General features: G+C 40.8%; 1 protein-coding gene across 6 annotated transcripts in view; it reads left to right on the top strand.

The window, feature by feature from the left end:
- The window catches only part of tnr (tenascin R (restrictin, janusin)), a 139,116-nt gene that overhangs the window by 75,901 nt on the left and 42,097 nt on the right, over window positions 1-21,118 (top strand). For 4 of the 6 annotated variants that reach the window (XM_058066132.2, XM_058066131.2, XM_078791539.1 and 1 more), the window contains 12 exons: window positions 950-1,166; window positions 1,701-1,801; window positions 1,868-2,030; window positions 2,139-2,615; window positions 10,255-10,374; window positions 10,483-10,626; window positions 11,774-11,889; window positions 15,742-15,892; window positions 18,095-18,273; window positions 19,358-19,448; window positions 19,793-19,893; window positions 20,979-21,081. In XM_058066132.2, coding sequence (XP_057922115.2) covers window positions 950-1,166; window positions 1,701-1,801; window positions 1,868-2,030; window positions 2,139-2,615; window positions 10,255-10,374; window positions 10,483-10,626; window positions 11,774-11,889; window positions 15,742-15,892; window positions 18,095-18,273; window positions 19,358-19,448; window positions 19,793-19,893; window positions 20,979-21,081 — 1,963 coding nt within the window. The remainder of the gene's footprint in view (window positions 1-949; window positions 1,167-1,700; window positions 1,802-1,867; window positions 2,031-2,138; window positions 2,616-10,254; window positions 10,375-10,482; window positions 10,627-11,773; window positions 11,890-15,741; window positions 15,893-18,094; window positions 18,274-19,357; window positions 19,449-19,792; window positions 19,894-20,978; window positions 21,082-21,118) is intronic. The other 2 variants (XM_078791538.1, XM_078791537.1) reach the window with 2 other exon arrangements.

The following is a 21,118-nucleotide window of genomic DNA, read 5'->3' as shown; positions in this document are numbered from 1 at the left end:
GAGCAGATAAAGTAAAAAAACAGAGTAATACAAATGAAGATTGAAATACACTATGTACATGTACATGTACATGTTGACCAAGTCACAGGTTTCTTGCATGGTTATTGTATGGTTATTGTGCAAAACTTTTGAGCACTATATATTATAGTGTCTGACAGCTACAGGATGGAAAGACCTGTGATATCCATCCTTCACACACTTTGGATGTATCATCCTGTCACTAATGGAGCTCCTTAGTGCAGTGAGTGTGTGTTGGAGGGGGTGGTAGTCTTTGTTCATCATGGAGGACAGCTTGGCTCCTCCTCCTCTTGCTCACTTCCTCCACCTGTCCTCGAGGACATCCCAGGACAGATCTGGGCTTATTAATCAGTGAAGGATAGGGCTCACCATCGCAAAGGGTAAGGGAAGACATACGTAACATCGATGATGTTGTTGGTCTATAAATGGTTTGCACATGTGCACACACACACATCTATAGTTTACACACATGCACACAACTGTAAATAGTTCAAACACATGCAAATATCTATAAATAGATAATTATTTTGGGTGATGTTTTGTGACTGTGAATAAATGTAGTTATTTTATCATCAAAAGCTTTTTTTTATGTGTTGTTTTTGTTGTTTCATAGAAGTAAACTGTTAAAAAGTGTCGCTTAAACAAAAAACATGCTTTTGCTTTATTTTAGTTTTATTTTACTCAAACATGTGCACTTTAAACTTATGACTTACCTTATGTACAAAATATTGCTTGTACAATCAATTAAATGTTTATGTTGGGGGGGGGGTTTAAGCCTTGAACAGATGAATTCACTTTACATTGTGTTGCTATGGAGAGGAAAAAAAAGTTTAGACTTGTTGACTTCGGAGGTTCCACTGTATTTCAAAAACTGAAATACATTAAAACAGAAAGCGAGTACAATGCACACCTTTATTGTGTCCCTCCCTAGGATGCTGCTCATGCCGCTCCATCCGGAGACAACAAGTTGGTCAGGACCACCCGATTGAGGAGACAGATCCCAGATGGTGGTACCCCAGCTTCCTCAGCCAACCAGACAATGCAGGAGCAACCTTTGGTCTTCAATCATGTTTATAACATTAACGTACCCGTGGAGTCTCTATGCTCGGTCGACCTTGACGCCTCTGCACCACCCGGGCCAGGAGATGGTGAGGCTAATTGATTTTTTTCCTTGTTAAGGTATTGGACGATTATTCACACACAGATGCAAGGGCTAGTTCAAGTCCGCTCCCTATTCTTTAATTTTGCATCAACTCAATATAACTTTATATAAAGGAATGTTCAATTAACTGAGTTTCCGTGACCAAGTGAAGTTAAAGGGGGTGTAGAAATCACTACACCCTAGAGCAGGGGAGGGCAGACACTTTTACATAAAATAAGACACATTATTATAGTATTAATTATACACATACAATATATAATCTGTCCCCCGGTCAATGCAGACCGCGAGTCAAAAAATGTGCCCACGTTACAGCATAGAGGCACATGCAGATGAAATTGAAGGGCTCCATTAGTTGGGAATTGAACTGATTTTCTGTCTCCTGGGCACTACCAGAAATCAGGAAGGTTAGCATCGCTAATATTTGTAGGTTCAATACTGTGATGCATATAATTTTCTTCATGTATGTTCGTGACAAGTATTAATTCTAGTATAAAGTCTTACTCTTTCCGTTCTCCCCAAGGCCCCCGTGCTGAACTAGGTTCCAGAGCATCCGTAGAAGGCCCACTGGACTCAGTTGGACCAACAGAGTATACTGAGCAGACAATGGATGCTGACAGCCAGGTATGTTTTATTGTTCATCAATGAAGGAAATCACATTCCCTAAACCCCAGCAACATTTGCTTTCAGGTAACATTTACTCACCGTATCAACATCCCAAAAGCGGCCTGTGGCTGTCCGGCGACTGTCACAATCCAGCAGCTTATCACAAAGGTGGAGATGCTGGAGAGAGAGGTGTCCATGCTCCGGGCTCAATGTGGAAGCGGTTGCTGTGGAGAGAACCCAGCTATTGGTGAGTGGTCTTTAGCTGTAACACAAACGCCTTAGCTCACCCTCAGTCTTACACCAGTGCTTGGATGAGATTTCTTGGTAATATTATTTCTTGTTAAATATTTCCCAGGCCGTTTCGACTATTTCCCAGGCTGCAACGGCCACGGCAGCTTCAGCTTGGAGCTGTGTGGCTGCATATGTGACGAAGGCTGGAGCGGCAAAAACTGCTCAGAACCACGATGCCCCGATGACTGCTCCGGCCAGGGTGTGTGCATCGAGGGTGAATGTGTGTGCGACCGTGACTTCTCAGGAGAAAACTGCTCTGAACCGCGGTGTCCGGCTGACTGCTCGGGCCGCGGCTTGTGCATCGACGGGGAGTGCGTGTGTGAGGACTCCTTCTCCGGCGAGGACTGCATGGTCGGGAGGTGCGTGAACGACTGCTCAGACCAGGGGTTGTGCGTGAACAATACATGCCAGTGCCGGCCCGGGTACGTGGGGGAGGACTGCTCATTGGTGTACTGTGCCAACAACTGCAGCAAGAAGGGAATCTGCAAGGAGGGCTTCTGCGTTTGCCAGGATGGCTTTGCTGGAGATGACTGCAACTCTGGTAGGTTCAATCTGCCTTTTTTGAAATCGAAAAACGTAAATTTTAAAGGCAACATAATATCATATCAAAACCAAAAGCAGAGCTGAAGTATTGTTGGATGCACAGAATGTCACACATTAATATCTCAGAGGACGTCGGAGAAAAGTGGATTAACTTTATTTACTAACGTTAGCTGTTCCTACTCAGGTTCCAGACCTTTGTCAGTAGCTCAGCTCCTCTGTCTGCTGTTCCCAAGGTGAACATTATCTTCTTTCTCTCCATAGAAATAAGTATTGCATTGTAGTTTTTATTTCAACGCTAGGCCGCTCACACTAAACACTCCGTCTCTCATCCCTTAAAGAGCCGGCGCATCATGCCTGATTGCTACTGCAATAGAGGGGAGCAGAGTGGACTGTCATTGCATGACAAAAGACAGCCTGGCAAAATTGTCTGTTCTTAACAAAGCTCTTTAGCTGGTTTGTTCTGTTGTGCTGCTGTTGTTGAACCTTGCACCAAATATGTTATTTAGATATTTCTCAACTATTTCAATCAGTGGAAAAAATGTATAATACAGCGATACCGCAAGATAAAAAAATTAATTTGTTCCAGAGGGGCTTTCATGTCTAGGAATTTTCTTAATATGAGACAAGATTTATCCTATAAATGGAGTAATTTGTACCAGCCCAACAGTCATAGCAGTATAAATACTGTTACCACTCGAAACAAATATGTTCTTTAATAATGAATGAATGTTATAAATATTAAAAACAATGACAAAATAGTTAATATGAATGAAAACCCTTCGATGTGAGCTTGATAGCGAAGAAGAAGGAGAACAGTGTTTTGACAGACGGCAGATATCATACTCAAGTTTATCTAATTTAACTTTTCTACTTAGGAGATCAGGGTTCAATTCCACCCTCGGCCATCTCGGCTTTTCTCCGGGTACTCCGGTTTCCTCCCACATTCCAAAAACATGCTAGGTTAATTGGTGACTCCAAATTGTCCATAGGTATGAATGTGAGTGTGAATGGTTGTTTGTCTATATGTGCCCTGTGATTGGCTGGCGACCAGTCCAGGGTGTACCCCGCCTCTCCCCCAGAGACAGCTGGGATAGGCTCCAGCACCCCCTGCGAACCTCGTGAGGAAAAGCGGTGGAAAATGAATGAATGAATGAATGAATGAATGGTTGAAAAACATGGCTACCATAAAACATATTTTGCTCTAGCAACTAATTGTTCATAAGCAGCATTTATCTAATGATTATGACATTGCTGAGATGAGTCCCCTCGTGAGGAAAAAGTGGTAGAAAATGAATGAATGAATGAACTTTTCTACTTTGTTTTATTGTCTTCACTTTTTTTTAGGCCCAATGGTTATTTTTCCTCGAAATTCATAGCAGAAAAAAAAACTTACGACAATGAATGGGGGCTATGCTATTCCAGAGCATTGCTGAGGATTCTAGGAGATAACCGAGATAGCCAATGGAAGGGCACAACAAAGCCTTCACGTGATGCTACCAAATTAATTCTGGGAGCACCGCTGCACTTTTGGGGCAACACTTTGGATTTCTGTTTTCATATTTGGAATGTTATTTCGTGAAATGGGACGGAATTATATTCCAAGCCTGTTTCATATTCTGAATCTTTTGTATAATGAGGTTTTCAGAAGTTGAGGTTTTACTGTATGTCATTTTTAAGCATAACCAGTGATGCATCTTTAACAGTTTATCACGCTATTATTTAGTCATGAAATTTTAGTTGGCCAGTTATTTCCGCCATATGGCAATAAATCAGCAGGTATGAACATACAGTATGTGCATCATGTGTCAGCAGCTAGCTAAATCTCATTTCACTTGGACATAACCAATTTAGCCACCTGGCGTAGTATTTTAATCTAACCCCACAGATCACAGATGCATTTATGCTATGGGTTCTGGAGTAGAAAATTACATGTAAAGGGCCAAAAGTCCTTTTTTTTTTTTTTTTAAGTTGCCTGCCTCATTTAAATGCACATGGCGATGTGTGGGTGACTAGCAGGACAGCACAAGGTGTAGCAGCATTCATTTGTCAAACGTCACATTCATCCTGGGAGAGAACCGTCACATTAGTCGCAGCCGAGTCTGGCCAGCCTCTGTTCCGTGCACCTCCACGCCAAATATCAGATCCTCCTCTGCCGTTTGGGATGCGGCTGTCAAAGCGGTGATGGATGAGGACAGACAGGAGAGTGGATGGCATATAGACAGAATTCTCAGGTTGATCTGTCCTCGCTCCTGTCCTATTTATAGCCATGTGAGGTGGGCTGAAATGCTAATTTCATCTGCAATTAGACATGGAAATAGGCGGCGCTTTTTGCTGAATACAAAACAAAGCCATTACCAGAGACCTCTTGCTCGACAGGCTTAAGTGTTGTATGATATTAAAAGAATGTGGAAAGCGGAGTGTGTTTCTGCTGCCCTTTACCCTCCCACTGTGAAGAATAATGGTGGCTGTTGACTTAAAATTGGATGCTTCAGGCATGAGATAAGAGGATGTGTATCTTTACATACTCATCATGTCCACCCACAAAGCAACCAACTTGAACTGAGCAGCGGTATTTCATCTTGACAGTATTTCACACTCACTTCAATGTTGCAGTTGGAAAAGAAATTCAAGTGCATGTTGGATGTTGAGTAGAGAATCATGTTGTATATATTTTACAGATTTTACGGAATATCTCACAGCTAATCTGGATTCATGGTTTACCTCGTAGGAACAAAATGCATAACAATCTATAGGATTTGTTGTGTAATTCATCACTAATTCATATTTTCCTTGTGTGCAGCTCAGTATTTTTTTTGTTGTTTATTGGATTGCATTGAATGTTAGGTAGTGAACCAAACTAAAGTATATTCAAATTTCGTTTAAATATACAGTCATTCTGGCTGCACGGTGGTGAGTGGTTGGCGCACAGACCTCACAGCTAGGAGACCCGAATTCAATTCCACCCTCGGCCATCTATGTGTGGCATTTGCATGTTCTCCCCGTGCATGCGTGGGTTTTCTCCGGGTACTCCGGTTTCCTCCCACATTCCAAAAACATGCTAGGTTAATTGGCGACTCCAAATTGTCCATAGGTATGAATGTGAGTGTGAATGGTTGTTTGTCTGTATGTGCCCTGTGATTGGCTGGTGACCAGTCCAGGGTGTACCCTGCCTCTCGCCCGAAGACAGCCGCAATAGGCTCCAGCACCCCCGCGGTAGATAAGTGGTAGAAATTGAATGAATGAATGTTCAAGATGCCATCTAGTTAGCTCAGAAGTTTGCTATGCCAGGGGTGGCCATCCATGATGTCCCTGCAGTGATCTCGTAGCATGTGCAATGTGGTGTAAACGAAGAATAATGGGAGTGTAAAGGCGACTATAAGGGTGTCATTGGGTTCTTATGTTAAATGCCGTATTTCCAAAGTCATAAACATGTTTTCAATACTGTAACTATATTAAATATAAAATATTTCATTTAATAGTAATATTCAACAGTAATATTGAAATTACTGCATTGGAAATTAATATTGAAATGTACATGATTGGGTCTGGAACTACAGTAATTAAAGATTAAAACACAAACGATAGACGCACTATCTACTGAAAATGACCCACACAGGCATTATTCCCTTAATAAATGGTGTTATGACCTGGCTCAAGGGCTACAACCAAACGGAGACACACTGGAGATACACTTAACAAACACTACTGTATTTGCACCAACTCATCCAAAGTAAACCCCATTAAACCAAATTGAACCAAATCCACATATCAACTAAATAATAAGACAATGTACATACATTTCAGTACAATATATAGTGTAGAGTGTGTATGTATGTTGCGTATGTTGTCAACAAAAACTACCAAACCAAATTTGGGAGGATGACTTGCAGCATGTCCCCCATTTTGAGGGAGCCGCCACCGGTGCTCCAGATTTCCCACTCAGCGAACGGCAAACCAAGAGGACCCTGGGGACTGTAACACCTCCCCCCCAAAAGACGGTGATCACCGCACCACCCCAACAGATCACAGAAGAATACTCGGCTACCTTTTATACTACAGGGATACAAGACAGCACTTCAGCCACAATGTAATCCTCACCCTAATGTACAGACTATAGGATTAAAGGAAGAGAGCCCATCTCATCAGCGGCCGCTTTGGCCTGCTCAAAGAGCACAGGAAGGTCAAACTGTTATGATCTGTGTAAGCCACAGTGGGACCACAGCCACTCACATAGCTCAAACTGTTCACATGCCATCCTTCTCTAAAACAGTTCAAAAGTTACAGTTCGTAGAAAAGTATCAAATTGGACGAGCCGCCTCGTCCCTACCCTGACCTGGACAACCAAAAGCAGCCATACCAGAGGTCCGATAAAGAAACAATACTGTATTAGCACCAACTAACCAAAGCAAACCCAATTAAGCCTAATTAAAAGAAATACACATCATAACTAAATAAGACAATAAAGATGAATTTTAGTCTAATTTATTGTGTAAGGTGTGCATGCCAACTCCGACATGATCTATTCTCTGCGCAGATGAAGCGCGCCCGGTGTAGTGGTAATTTGGTTGACAGGCGTGCAGTGCGTGCATGTCATCAATACCTCACAGGCAGGTCTTTCAGAGTGTCAGCCGCATTTCAATGCAATAAGCAATCAAGACAACCACTTTTTAACGTAACCATCTGAACCAACATGTGCATTTTTTATATTAACTCATTCATTGCCAGCCATCTTCAGTGAAGAGAGCTCCATAGTTTTGGAGTTTTTGGGCATGTTTGCTGAACTTCCAAGACCCACAGTATATTGAGTTTTAGGACTGCGTAAATATCTCAACTATGAGAAGTAACTTTAGACTCTCCTGTTCTCTTCTTCATCAGAAAAAGACCACAAACTAGACAAATAGACAAAGAACAACAACAACGGCATCACCAACCTCATGCCTATCCTTTGTGTTCGCGACAGACAAACTCTGTGTAGAGTGTAAGCTGCCTGTATTTTTGTCTCTGGCGGGTTTGTCGCCATTTCCCTCTGTCGGCACGCATTTCAGCAACTTGTGTCTTCATATCCAAGCTGTTGCTGCCAATAGGAGGAAAACAAAACTATTTCCCCCTCCCACATCTATAGATGTCTTTGGCAGTGAATGATTTAATTGTCCCGTCACATCTGATGTCAAATCAAAGACTTTTTCTGCTGACGGCAGCTGAAAGTATGATGCCAACTGGTGACTTCACATCTCCCAGCCAGCCACAAACAGCCATATCCTAGCGTATCCTTTACGTTGTGGTGGCTGTGCTTTTATAAACCTTGTTGTACCTTGCCTGAACAATTTCACATAAGTGGATTTGCAAGAAGACTATTATCCAATGCCGCCCCCCCCCCTTCCCGAAGGTGAGTGCTAATGATTTGCCGACCTTTGTTGTCAGCTACACATTTTACCATCAATGTTTTCAGTTTGGTAGAAGCAGCTCTAGCTGCCTATGATAGAATACTGATTACATCTAATGAGACTTTAAGACTCACCTTCAGCAGGTTGCAGCAAGGCTTTAGGAAGGATACTTTGGAGAATAAGAATGCTCCAGAAACCTCCACTCACTTCAAAAACCTCCGCTCAACTCAAAAACCAACCAACGGGTGTAGAATTGTATTTAAATTACTTAATCATTGATTTCGCCATGCACGGCGGACCGAGTGGTTAGTGCGCAGATCTCACAGCTAGGAGACCAGGGTTCAATTCCACCCTCGGCCATCTCTGTGTGGAGTTTGCATGTTGCATGCGTGGGTTTTCTCCGGGTACTCCGGTTTCCTCCCACATTCCAAAAACATGCTAGGCTAATTGGCGACTCCAAATTGTCCATAGGTATGAATGTGAGTGTGAATGGTTGTTTGTCTATATGTGCCCTGTGATTGGCTGGCGACCAGTCCAGGGTGTATCCTGCCGCTCGTCCAAAGACAGCTGGGATAGGCTCCAGCACCCCCCACGACCCTCGAAAATGAATGAATGAATGAATGAATGAATGATTTTGCCATGTAGAACAGCCATGTATTTTTGATTGGTGCGATAGAGACTTCCATTGCTTCTGCAAGTTCTGTTCATTTGCGTGTTCGACCTTCATGTTCTTTCTTTCTTTTACAATCATCTTCTGCATTTCACAACCAGTGTGTCCTCATCATTACATCTCTTCTGTCGCCTTTGGATTACTGCTGTTGTACTGAAGTGTTATTACCTTCATATACTTGATGACGCTCCAAGTGTTTGAAATATATAAATCTTTCTTAAGTGAATGAGTCAGAAGCCCCAATCTCTGATGCAGAATCACTGCCAGAAGTGAGCAAAATGGTAAACAGCCTGTGGCCATCTGTCAAGTGTGTGAGGAGGTAGCTAAAAAGGCCACTAAAGTGTCCAAAGGCTCCCTGTGGAGGATTCAGCTCTGTGTGGTGGAGACTAATATCACAGGATGCACAGATGATGAGGATGGGATCATACCAAACACCCTTTTAGACATTTCGTCACAATGGCGGCAGTCTGATTGTACATCCTCATTTCGTACACTCTAACCAGTGTTGTCATTTGTTTAATTTTCCAGACCCTGTCCTTCACCTGTTTCCCCTCCTCCGCCCTCATTGTTTTTGGCAGAAGGCACTGTAAACACTCTTGTTTATGCAGCCTGAATTGAAATTCCGTACACACCACCTCCTCCCGGCGCATGACTTGACTTCACGATTGCCTCTTCAACCTGGATGAAGGACTGTGCTCTCCCTCTCGTGTTAACACTTGGCCTCTTGTTGCCGATGCGCTCCTTTTCATTGGCTTGGAAGGAACAAAGCAGATGGCTCTGGACTTCTGCTAGCTGTACTTTTTGTTTAGAAACAGCAGATTTGAGAAGTTAACCGGTGATAATACCTAGACATTGAATTTGTTGAGTTTGGGTTGAATGCTTGTTTGAGGGTACATTCACACTTTTGGTCTAATTATGCTGATGATTTTGCTGTGCTGGTATAGTGTAAAATTTTTCACACTTGCCTCACGATAAATCTAGCGACTTTTTCTGACGTCACTGGCAAGTTTTCTAATTTGGTGCGACACATATTGTGCATTTTGTGTTCTCACTGAGCAGCAGCAGATGGTGATTTGGAGGTCTACACATCCAAAATGCAAATGAATTATTGCACATATTTACTTGAAGAAATACACACACAAAGAACACACTTCTGTGACCGTCCTTCAAAATATGAGCACCGTTTGCCCGATGTCTGCGAAAACAAAACAAGTGTCATGCAAAATATCTTCAATATGCAGTCAGAATTGCATAGGTGACTACATCTTCATTAATCACAAGCACAGGCATTACAATTTGTTGAAGATTTTGTAGCAATTTGTGCAAAGGCTGATTATTTTGAAATGCCTAACTCAAAGGAACAGTGGTAGCGTGAAGGGAAATACTGTAAATTTGAATTGCTTTAGAAATATCTCTCTGTATTCTTCCCATATTGATCTGTCGTTTCTGGCGTCTGTTCCCCAACCTTCCGGCGCACAAGTCCTTGCAGATTTAACCATCCTTTGGGGCATTTTCTCTGGCAGTACACTCCATCGTGGTTTTCTTTCTATCTCTAATCACATTCACTGGTTCTCATTTTGCAGTGGCCCCTGCCATGAACCTGAAGATCCGAGCGGTAACAGATACAGCTATCGAACTGGAATGGGAAGGTTCTGTTGTTCTGACAGATTTCCTCGTGACCTACACACCAAGCAGCCCAGGAGGTGAGTCTGAAGATGGAATGGCCGGAATGTCAGAGCACACGCTGGATGAAATCTGCTGACAAATACACTTCTTGAAAACTGAAAAGGTCAAGCTTTCCTATTTCTTAGGTGTCCAACTCGAAATGCGGATGCCGGGGAATACCACATCCTGCACTATCTCAGACCTGGAAGCGGGCTTGGAATACAACATCAATGTGTTTGCGGTCATTAACAACAGCATCAGTGTCCCTGCCAGCATTACTGTCGCAACCTGTAAGTGTGGCGTCATGTTTTATTCATTTTTCATAAAATCTGAAAACAATCTGGTACATGTTTTCATAGCTGAGATGGAGTGTCACCTGCTACTTGTCCTCATACGCCATCACAAACACAAACACTCTATGGTGGTGTCTTTCCACACTTACACAGACAGTAAAGCATTTATCACATTTTTCTATAATTTTTGTTTCTCCAAGTGAAAAAATAAAAATAAAAATAACGCACAGATTTCACAGCTAGGAGCCCAGGGCTCAATTCCACCCTCGGCCATCTCTGTGTGGAGTTTGCATGTTCTCCCCGTGCATGTGTGGGTTTTCTCCGGGTACTCCGGTTTCCTCCCACATTCCAAAAACATGCTAGGTTAATTGGCGACTCCAAATTGTCCATAGGTATGAATGTGAGTGTGAATGGTTGTGATTGGCTGGCGACCAGTCCAGGGTGTACCCCGCCTCTCACCCCGAGACAGCTGGGATGGGCTCCAGCAACCCCTGCGACCCTTGTGACGAAAAAGCGGTAGAAAAATAAAAATAAAAATAAAAATAAAAATAAAAATAAAAATAAAAATAAAAATAAAAATAAAAATAAAAATAAAAATAAAAATAAAAATAAAAATAAAAATAGCTTGCTGGATGGATGGATGGGAAAACTGTCACAGAAAATATGGCATTACAGTAAATGTAAGAATTTTTTTAAATAAAGTTCTAATAGATAGCGGACATGTGAATGAGCTTATTATCTTGATGAATCTGGTGACAAACAGAGGAGGAATTGAGTAAATAATAAAATAAATATTTTTAAAAAACGGTGTTGATTTTTAAATGTATGAATGCTTCTTACCCTGAGCTTCAGAAATCACAGCATCCCTCCCATTATTAGTGAATCATCTTTATGGTTTAGGGAAATAAACACTGTGGGTAAAATTACAGCAGTCATGGTACATTGATAAAGATCAAGTAAGACCACTCGTTAACCATGTGACTTCAGTAAAGTGTAATGGTGTAAGAAATGCTTTAAGACACATGAGCAATTGACCAGACAAATAAATTCATGAGCGCAAAGTTCAGTATTGCACACCTTTAGCGTGAGATGGATGTGATTCATGGGCCGTGCAACTATAATACGTCTCTCACTTTCACACCAGACCTCTCCAATCCGGTTGGTTTAGTCTTCAAATCCATCACAGAGACGTCAGTGGAGGTCCAGTGGCAACCTTTCTACAATTCCTTCGATGGCTGGGAGATCAGCTTCATACCCAAGGTACAGCGTGACACAGAGTCTACAATGACAAGTGTTCCATCCCAAAAATAACACAATGAGTTGATTTGAACTTTTAAACTATTGCACTACAGCAAAATATGGGAATGTGTTGATTTCCCTCACTGGAATCCCATTTTGAATTAAATGGGAGGATTGTCTTGAAGTTATTGGCTATATTGGATGATCCAGTAAGACCTTAGAGAGTGTAACTCTATGTCAAAGCGCAGCCATAACAGGTTCAAAGCCAGTAATCAAAAAGCTCTCTTTCTAAATCTGGCTGTAAACTCCCAGGTACTCTGGCCACTTTAATCTCATGCCCTCTCTGAGTAATTGGTTTTCTCCTTTAAGGTCTCCTCTGGGGGAGATATGCTTTGGTGTGCCTTAAATCTGATGTTAAGATGGTTTTTTTTGTATTTCTTTCAACATACAAAAGCAGAGCCTCGCCTAATTTCATTTCATTGCTTTTAGGGCTTTCTTCCTCTTCTTCATGCTCCAATCTTTCATGTTACCCCCCTTCTTTCTCTGTCTCTCTCTTCCTAGTAATGCCCCACTCATCCCTCCATCTCCTTTTTACTCTCCATTTTCCACCTCCTCGCTGTGAACTCCAAACTACTGCCTTGCCCTGAAGGTAACCTCCATCTTCCTTCACCTCTTTTGCCTTGTTCTCTTCCCTGCAAACGATCCTCCCTCACCAGTCCCCACCCGCCACGTTTGCAGCCACTGGGGAAATCACATTAAGAGTTTGCAGTCCCAGCCCCCTCTTGTGGATTTAATCCAGCAATGGGGATTGTGAATTTTGACAATCTCCTAATGGAGATGTGCGTTAAAGCCTTTGCTTATGCAAACACGTGTTTAATTTGCTGTCCTTTAAAAAAAAAAAAAAAACATACCGTGAGAGAGGAGGGGGTGGACTTCACACCCTGTCTTTAACAAGCACCGCAGACAGCTCATGTTTTTTTCACCGCTTCCAGCTAATCAATAAAGCAAGGGGAAAAAATCGCCAAACATTGACATTCTTTAAATTCAGATGTTGATTATACACTGACTGGATGGGTTTTGTTCTGTAACATTTCTACTTGTACTTCCAAACACAAGGGTGAAAATCTGTCATAACAGGTGCCCCTGCTGTGTTGCAGGGTACCTTGGTGCTGTTATTCCACCTCTAAGTTTAATCCCATAAGCCGAATTGACTTGGAATTTCTTACACAGCTCTATAAAATACCCACTATAACTTAAGTGTGTTGTGCCGAATCACCAGGAAATTTGGTACCCGGCTTTAGAGAACTGACAATCACAGGTGTGAAAAGATTGGTTGAAAAACCTCACAGCTAGGAGACCAGGGTTCAATTCCACCCTCGGCCATCTCTGTGTGGAGTTTGCATGTTGTTATGGACTTTTTGCTTCCTATCCAAACAGTCTGTTTAATTTACTTCACCCCTGGCCCACCTCTAGATACGCCCACTCCGCTGTGATTGGTCACATGTCTTGCGCTCCCAGGGACGTTTTTCAGTGTTTACTAATTGATTTCATCACATTAAACAACACTATAATTTGTTGTGGCTTTTGTTTACAGGACATGACAAAATAAACATGCATAGGCTAAAAAGCAGAAATAAATAAAAGCAGTTTATATTCAATATTGTTCAACATTTTCACTAGGACATCACATAATATTAAACAATGGACAGTTTTAGGTGGTGATGGATGTCATAGTTTTACTTTTAAAAACAAGTCAAGTCTTTAATTCTCCCTTTTCACCTAAAAGGTTTTTAATGAACTGAACTTTTTTCAAAATTCAAATTCATTCAAGTACGAACTTGCACAACTGGAGTACCCAGAGAAGAACACACACTCGCAAACACCACACAGAAGAGCAGAGATTCAAAACCAGGTTCTCCTGATCTCCCGACTGTGTGGCCAACATACTAACCCCTCAATCACCGTGCAGCCTCAATTCACTTACATTTTATTTTATTTTATTAACACTTTACACATGAGGTCTATGATCACGCTCCTCATAAATAAAAAGAGAAACCAACTGAACCCCACAAGAGCAAGCACTTAGCAACAGAGGCAAGGAAAAACTCCCTCTGGGGAGTTTGAACAGAACCCAGGCTCTGTGTAACAGCAATCTTTCTCCACCGGTTGGGTTAGGATAGAAAAGACGGATAGAGGATAGATAGATAGATCAAGTGATAAAACAGTAATAGCCTTAATCTTAGTCCAAGGGACAGGGAGGTGTATCGGGAGAAAGGAGTCACTCTAACTATATATTTTAGCAAATAAGTGAGTTATGAGTTTGCTTTTTTGCTAAATACACCACATGGTGACGCCTTTATTAAACCCCATAAGTCAGATTGACTTTAATTTGTCACACAGCTCAACACGCCCTACAAAACACCCACTGTAACTGTTTACTTGAATCGCCACAAAATCTGATACACATCTTTAGGGAGCTGACAAGCACATTTCTGTAAAATTTGAGACAGGTTGTTTGAAAAACATGGCCACCGTCAAGCAAAATTTTGGGGGGGAACAAAGAAACTAGTTGCCCTTGAGCACCAAAAAAACAAACAATAAATTGCCTATCATCAATTAATTTTGATTCTGATCAATGTTTTACTGAGGAACAACAGTTTTTAAGACAGTTGATCAAAGGTTAAGGCAAGTTGTGAAATCAATAGATAACAAATAACATCTTGAAGTTGTGTTAAATAATGCCTGTCCCATTAACCCTGGTCAAATTCAATATTGTGGGAAGCAGGGCAAGCAGGGCATTGGGTAGTGTGCAGCATCTTGTATGGAAAAAAGCCTGCTTGTGATGCATATGTATTAATCTAAAGATGATGGATAAATGCACTCTTTTGTTGTCTTACACTGCAGTGTGATGAAACACCACTAAATATTCATGCATTTTATTTGTTGTATATTCTTCCTGGCCTGATTTATGTTTATACTGCAATTCCTCTTTAATGCAGTACGTCTTGCCTCTCCAAACAAAGCACCTGGTCTCCTAAAAACAAACTAAAACAAAACAAACTGTCCCTGTGCTTAAAATGACATCTCAATTCCCCACAAATCATGAATGAAGGAGTCAGTATTCCTCCTGTGTGAAAATACAACCATACTCAGAAACAATACCAGTTTTACATTATTGGAATGACCTTGTTGGAGGAAGTTATCGCAACTAAAGAGCAAAAGGGAAGGTGGAGCGTCATGTGCTCTTATGTTGAATCGTTTAGCATTGCTCGCTATTTAATGATCACTCTTGTACTTGTTGATGCCCGCACTGCTTATGTAGTTTGAAGTGATTCAATTAAATAAATTGCAACTATAATTACAGTTTGGAATGGGGGATGTTTGCAATCTCTTTCCTTCCAACACATCACACACACACATTTGTATTTTAGAAGCAAATGCATATGATTCCCAAAGTTGTCATGGGGGGGTGAATGAAAAATGGATGAATGAAAAACAATAACTGCCTAAAACTCACAATTACGAGTGCAGCAATTATGAGAATGGGAAATTTGAGCAAAAAGGAGACAGCGCATGAAGTTGTTCATTGTTCTGTGTGTGTATCATATGAACAAATAAATAGGTTAGATTATTATTTTCTGCATTGATGTTTAATATTGAAGAGTCCTACATTGGTGTTCCAATATTTATGTCTATATTTCAAGTTAATTAAGATGAAAAGGTTCATGTTTTTTAAGCGTGCAGGCGTACGTGCGTTGAGGTCAACTGTCTGAAATGGTACAGGAGTGTAAAAAGTTTTGGAACCACTGATATACAGTATATGATGCTGCGTATGCAGTTGTTACCATATTTTCACATCTGTTCCGTTTGAAGGACAATGATGGTGGGATGACCGCCCAGCTGCCCAGCACCATAACCTCTTTTGTGGAAACTGGTCTGAGACCAGGGGAGGAGTACACAGTCAACCTGGTGGCGCTCAGGGACCAGGGTCGAAGTCAGCCTTTCACCGCGACTGTTACTACACGTAAGTGCAAAAATACTACGCATACTGGTTTACAGATTAACTACTGTAAATTAGTCCATTTGTCTTTAAGACGCTACTCTTTTCACATGCTTTGATTCCTGTGGATTAAACATTGATGTGCTCATGTATGGATACTAGATGTTAAGATTCAGGAAGTAGTTCAGTGGGCGTTAATATCACATTTCTATGTCTTGGGAAGCCATCATGTTTTGATCTGACAAATCTTAAACTTGATCAAGTGTAGAATTACGACAGCTTGGACTGCTCTGGTGAACTTGAAATAAAAGTTGTTTCGTACACCACGTGTTTCACAAGAGAACTGTATACGCCTCGTCACTGCCATTTTTTTTTCATTTGCTCTTGTCTAATTTAGCTGGTGAGATAAAGTCACCTGGAAAACTTTGCTTCAAGTACCGAACACTGCGTTTTTTGAGAAGAAAATAGTGAGCAAGGCGGGCAGATGATTTCCCTCTTTGCCATCATTGCATGTTGGCATTCACACAGATTGTTAAAAAATAATTAGATAATAAGTCTTACAGGTCACATAAATACTATAAAAATATGTGTTGTGTTAACAGTTTGGGCTTTCTCGAACACAATAATTGGATTTATATTATTTGTGATGGGACCATTTGATTCAGTTTGCATCCATTTTAGGTAGACTGGGGTCTTCCAGAAGTTAACCAAGGTTCCACTGTTCGTTCTCATAAAATTAAACATAAATGCATCATTCATTTATTCATTTTCTATGCCGCTTAATCCTCATTAAGGTTGCAGGGGTATGCTGGAGCTTATTATTGGAACATTATTTTATAATTGTAGTGCAGTGGGCTTTACTGTTGCTCTTACATAAGTTAAGGTAATTAAAACTTATGTATACATATTATGTAGTAATTACTGTATGCCTTAAAAAGTATGTTTCAAATTAACTTTGACAAGCCACAGCCTTGTAATAGCAACAATAATACAAAAATGCATACAATATTGAGAATAATGCAATAAGCTTCATAGTTATTGCCAAATATACTGTATATCGACCAACCAGCCTGCCTGCAACTTGTCCTTATTTAATTAAAGTGACACATCCCATGCATTGGCAAAATGTGTGTTAAATAAACAGACACTGACCTTCACTTCTAGTCCAGATGGTTTACTTCAAATTGAATTCATTGAATTCAAAACTTATATAAAATTTCAGACTGATGTCTGGAGCCAAAACAATAATTTTCTGTCTAGACTTTGTTCAAGTCATGAGTTAATTAAGCATGAAGGGATGCCGCTTGCTCATTAATGTTTCACGACAGCCTGTGACAACACATCTTATTGGATAACATAATAAGGGGAGGACATATTTGAAGCCACTCAGTTATTTATAAGAACAACTTATTCCTCCTCTAAGATGGACGAAGTATGATGAGGAGTCCGAGAGTAAAACCAAAAGGAGGAAGACACCTGATGTGGTATGCGGTTCTTAGCTTTGTCTTCCTTAGCTGTGTTTCAGGACAAGGCCCCAGGGCCCAATTTTGAATACATCAAGGATACACGTGAATATGCACTGCAATGTGTCAAACTTGAGTATGATTCTTATTTCTATCTGAAAAGCTTAATGAAATACACACAAAAACCCATTAAGAAACATTTCCCGATTAAAAAAACCAATTCCCCATAAGAAGTCTGTGAAAAGCTACTGTTGGACTCCAGACCTCTGATGGAGCTTTCATACTATTAATGTTTAGCACATACAGTTAGGTGCAGAAATACAGTAATTCATACTCATATTACCCCATATAACAGATATGATCACAGAAAATATTAAATTTAAGACATAAATAAAACTTGGGTTTGTGTGTGTTGCAATAAAAAATTCCAAAGGTGTAGACAGGAAGTGACATTGTGGTGTCAGAGTTGAATTTAAGCTACCTGTTTTATTATTATAATTAATTATTGTTATTGTTAAACACATCCATCCATTTTCTTTGCTTCTTACCCTGGACTGGCAGTTTTTTTGTCAAACTTCTTAATTTAAAGCTGAAAAGTTTACCAATCACATTATGGTGCTATATAGAGGCAAATCCAAAAAAAAATTATTTTCAGTAATTAATTTTCCCCAATTGCATACCAAATAGTTGATACAAAGGTCACCAAATACCAGCTTTGATCGATATGTTGTGTTTAATTGGCCACCATGTATTTGTTTTGCAGTGATCGATGGCCCGACTGAATTGGTGGTGCGCGACGTGTCCGACACGGTAGCCTTCTTAGAGTGGACCCCGCCAAAAGCCAAGATTGATCAGATTGTGTTGCGTTATGGCCTCGTGGGAGGAGAGGGGCCACGGACTACGTTCCGCCTCCAGCCCACACTCAGCCAGTATACCCTGCAGGTGAGTGGGGGGGATGCTGCTTCATCATCTGGTGTAGTAATGTGGTATTACGTGGTGTGCAACGTGCATGTATTTGTAATCACATTTATAGATACGCTACAATCGGTACAGAGGTGTGCCAAGTTCCCCCATGGGACACATGAAGTGAGGGACAGGATGAGTAACTGGCATTATCACATACTACAGTATTAATTGGCCCTGTACCCTAGAAACCGCCCATGAATGATACGGGAAAAGGCCGAAATGATACTGTGTCAAAGCCCAGGGCAGTGATACTGATAAAATATAGAGTTTAACCATGTCCAGTATCAGCCCCCGTAGCTGTCCACTCAGAGCGCGCTGCTCTGATATCGTGCCCATGAAACAACCAATCAGAGAACAGCACACGAGCGTGAACACACACTATAAATATTCCTAGTGCTTCTCCAGTCACCAAAAAACCCAAACTTGATTAATGGAACTTTAATTGTCAGACAGTGATAAGATAAGACTGTTGATAAAATATTATTGTTGAAATATTTTTGCAATTATTGTGTTTACACTGTTTAGATATAATACATGTAATAAACTGAAAATTTTCTGGAAACAAAATGGTCTTTTGATTAAATAGTATGTGATAATAAGCTCATGATTAAATAGTATGTGATAATAAGATCCTTTGGTCTCGGGCTGATACTGACACTTAGGGGGCATGATACCTGGCCTGATACCAGACAAACCATGTGATAACCTCTAAATATAGTCACAAATAAACAAATACAGTGTAGGCCAGCTCTTCGCTAGTGCGAGTCATGCCAAGGAGAGGCCAGAGTTTCAAAATTTTGAAAACATAAATTCCCCAGTTTGCGAACACTTGGCCTTCCCAGTGAAATACATAAACAGATAACATTTATTTGAGAATGTTATTTTTGGAAGAATTACATGCTAGCACTTTTATTTTTAAGCTGTTTACACAAAACCTAAGCAGTTTTAACTTTTGTTACTGTACAGAAAATGTACCAAACCAAACCATTACACCACTCTGTGTGTAAAGATTTTCAGAAGAAAGTGACAATAACTGTCTTCTGCCTTCTCTGTTGTGAAGGTCCTGCGACCCGGCTCCCGTTACGAGGTGTCTGTGAGTGGCGTGAGAAACGGGAACACCAGTGGATTAATATCCATTGAATTTACTACCGGTGAGGGCTGACAGCAGGCAGATGGGGTAATCATGCTGCATGCTATCCTGTGCCTGCCTCCGGGAATAGAACTGTTGATGACACATGGCCTGATGTGGGGTACTATTCAAGGTCATTTGGCAGAGTCCCGTAAAGTTTGTACAAAGCTTGGTATACCTATTATTATGAATGGGTAATGTGTATTCTCCGCATGCATGTAGTACTGCTGGTGCTTGCTCATAGAGTGGGATCATCGTACAACACAGCAGGTCACATCTGTTTCTGATGCTGATTAAAATGCTGATGTCTGCATGTTCACATCCCCTACCCGAAGAATTGGTCTCAAGTGTCCCCAACATTGTCAGCTTTATCGTTTTTCTCAGAGATCGATACCCCTAAGAACCTTCGGCTCCTCTCCAAGACCTCCACCACACTGGAGCTGGAATGGGATAACAGCGAAGCACAGGTATTCTCACTCGGACCCAATCCAAAACATTATTAAAAAACATGTATGTTACAGTATGTTGCTGCTACGGGTATATACAGAATATTTCTGTTCTACAATGTTTCACTCTAAAAGATGAAAAAGAAAGGCCTCTTTAACAACGATCAGTCCACTGAGAGTCACTAGCCATAATTACATGTTCATAATTGTATCGCTCTTTTCTATTTTTAGGATTATTCAAATACAGGTACGGAGGAACACTATGAAAATGAGAACAAAGACACTAGAAAATGTTAACAAAAATCTAAACACAGGAAGTGAACAAACTGTGTAATGGATGAGACATGGTGGAAGTGTAAGGTTAAATAAAATAATGAATAAAATGTGTCATTAATTAAGTACATACGTATATAAATAAATATTTTGAGAATAAATTAATTTAAATACATCTTTACATAATTAAACAATTAAAATATCAGTTCTGGCTGCACGAGTTCAATCCCACCCTTTGCATGTTCTCCCTCACGAGGGTCGCGGGCATGCTGGAGCCTATCCCAGCTGGGCGAGAGGCGGGGTACACCCTGAACTGTTCGCCAGCCAATCACAGGCCACATATAGACAAACAACCATTCACACTCACATTCATACCTATGGACAATTCATTTTTATTAACTAAAAAAACATTTGTGGTCTTATATTTCATTTGTATTAGTACTATCAAATGATTACACATTTTAATCAAATTAATAAAAATTTTAATTAACTAATCATGATTAATCACAATTAGCAACTATGTCTGAAATATGGTCATTGCTACGGTATTTAAAACAATTTGGACAATTCTCTTGTGACAATTTGGAGTCACCAATTAACCTAACATGTTTTTGGAATGTGGGAGGAAACCGGAGTACCCGGAGAAAACCCACGCATGCACGAGGAGAACACAGAAATGCCCGAGCGGGGTATCGAACCCGGATTTACTAGCTGTGTGACCAGTGTGCTAACTACTCGGCTGCCGTGCAGCCGCTGTAGTATTAGTCTTTCAACAAAAAATAAAAATGTGTGTGAGCAATAGTTTTATCCCACCCAATCATACGCCCATGCAGGTGGATGCTTACCAGGTGGTGTACAGCACATTGGCAGGTGATCAATACGAAAAAGTCATTGTACCAAGAAATGAGGGAGCAACCACAAAGACCACCCTCACTGGTAAGTGTAGACCATCTTTTGTGCGTATGTGCATGCC

This window comes from Doryrhamphus excisus, linkage group LG6 (genome assembly GCF_037039965.1).
Source record: "Doryrhamphus excisus strain RoL-2023G ecotype Guam linkage group LG6, RoL_Dexc_Guam_v1.1, whole genome shotgun sequence".
In the NCBI taxonomy this organism is placed as follows: domain Eukaryota; kingdom Metazoa; phylum Chordata; class Actinopteri; order Syngnathiformes; family Syngnathidae; genus Doryrhamphus; species Doryrhamphus excisus.
This window is presented reverse-complemented; position numbering and strand designations above follow the sequence as displayed.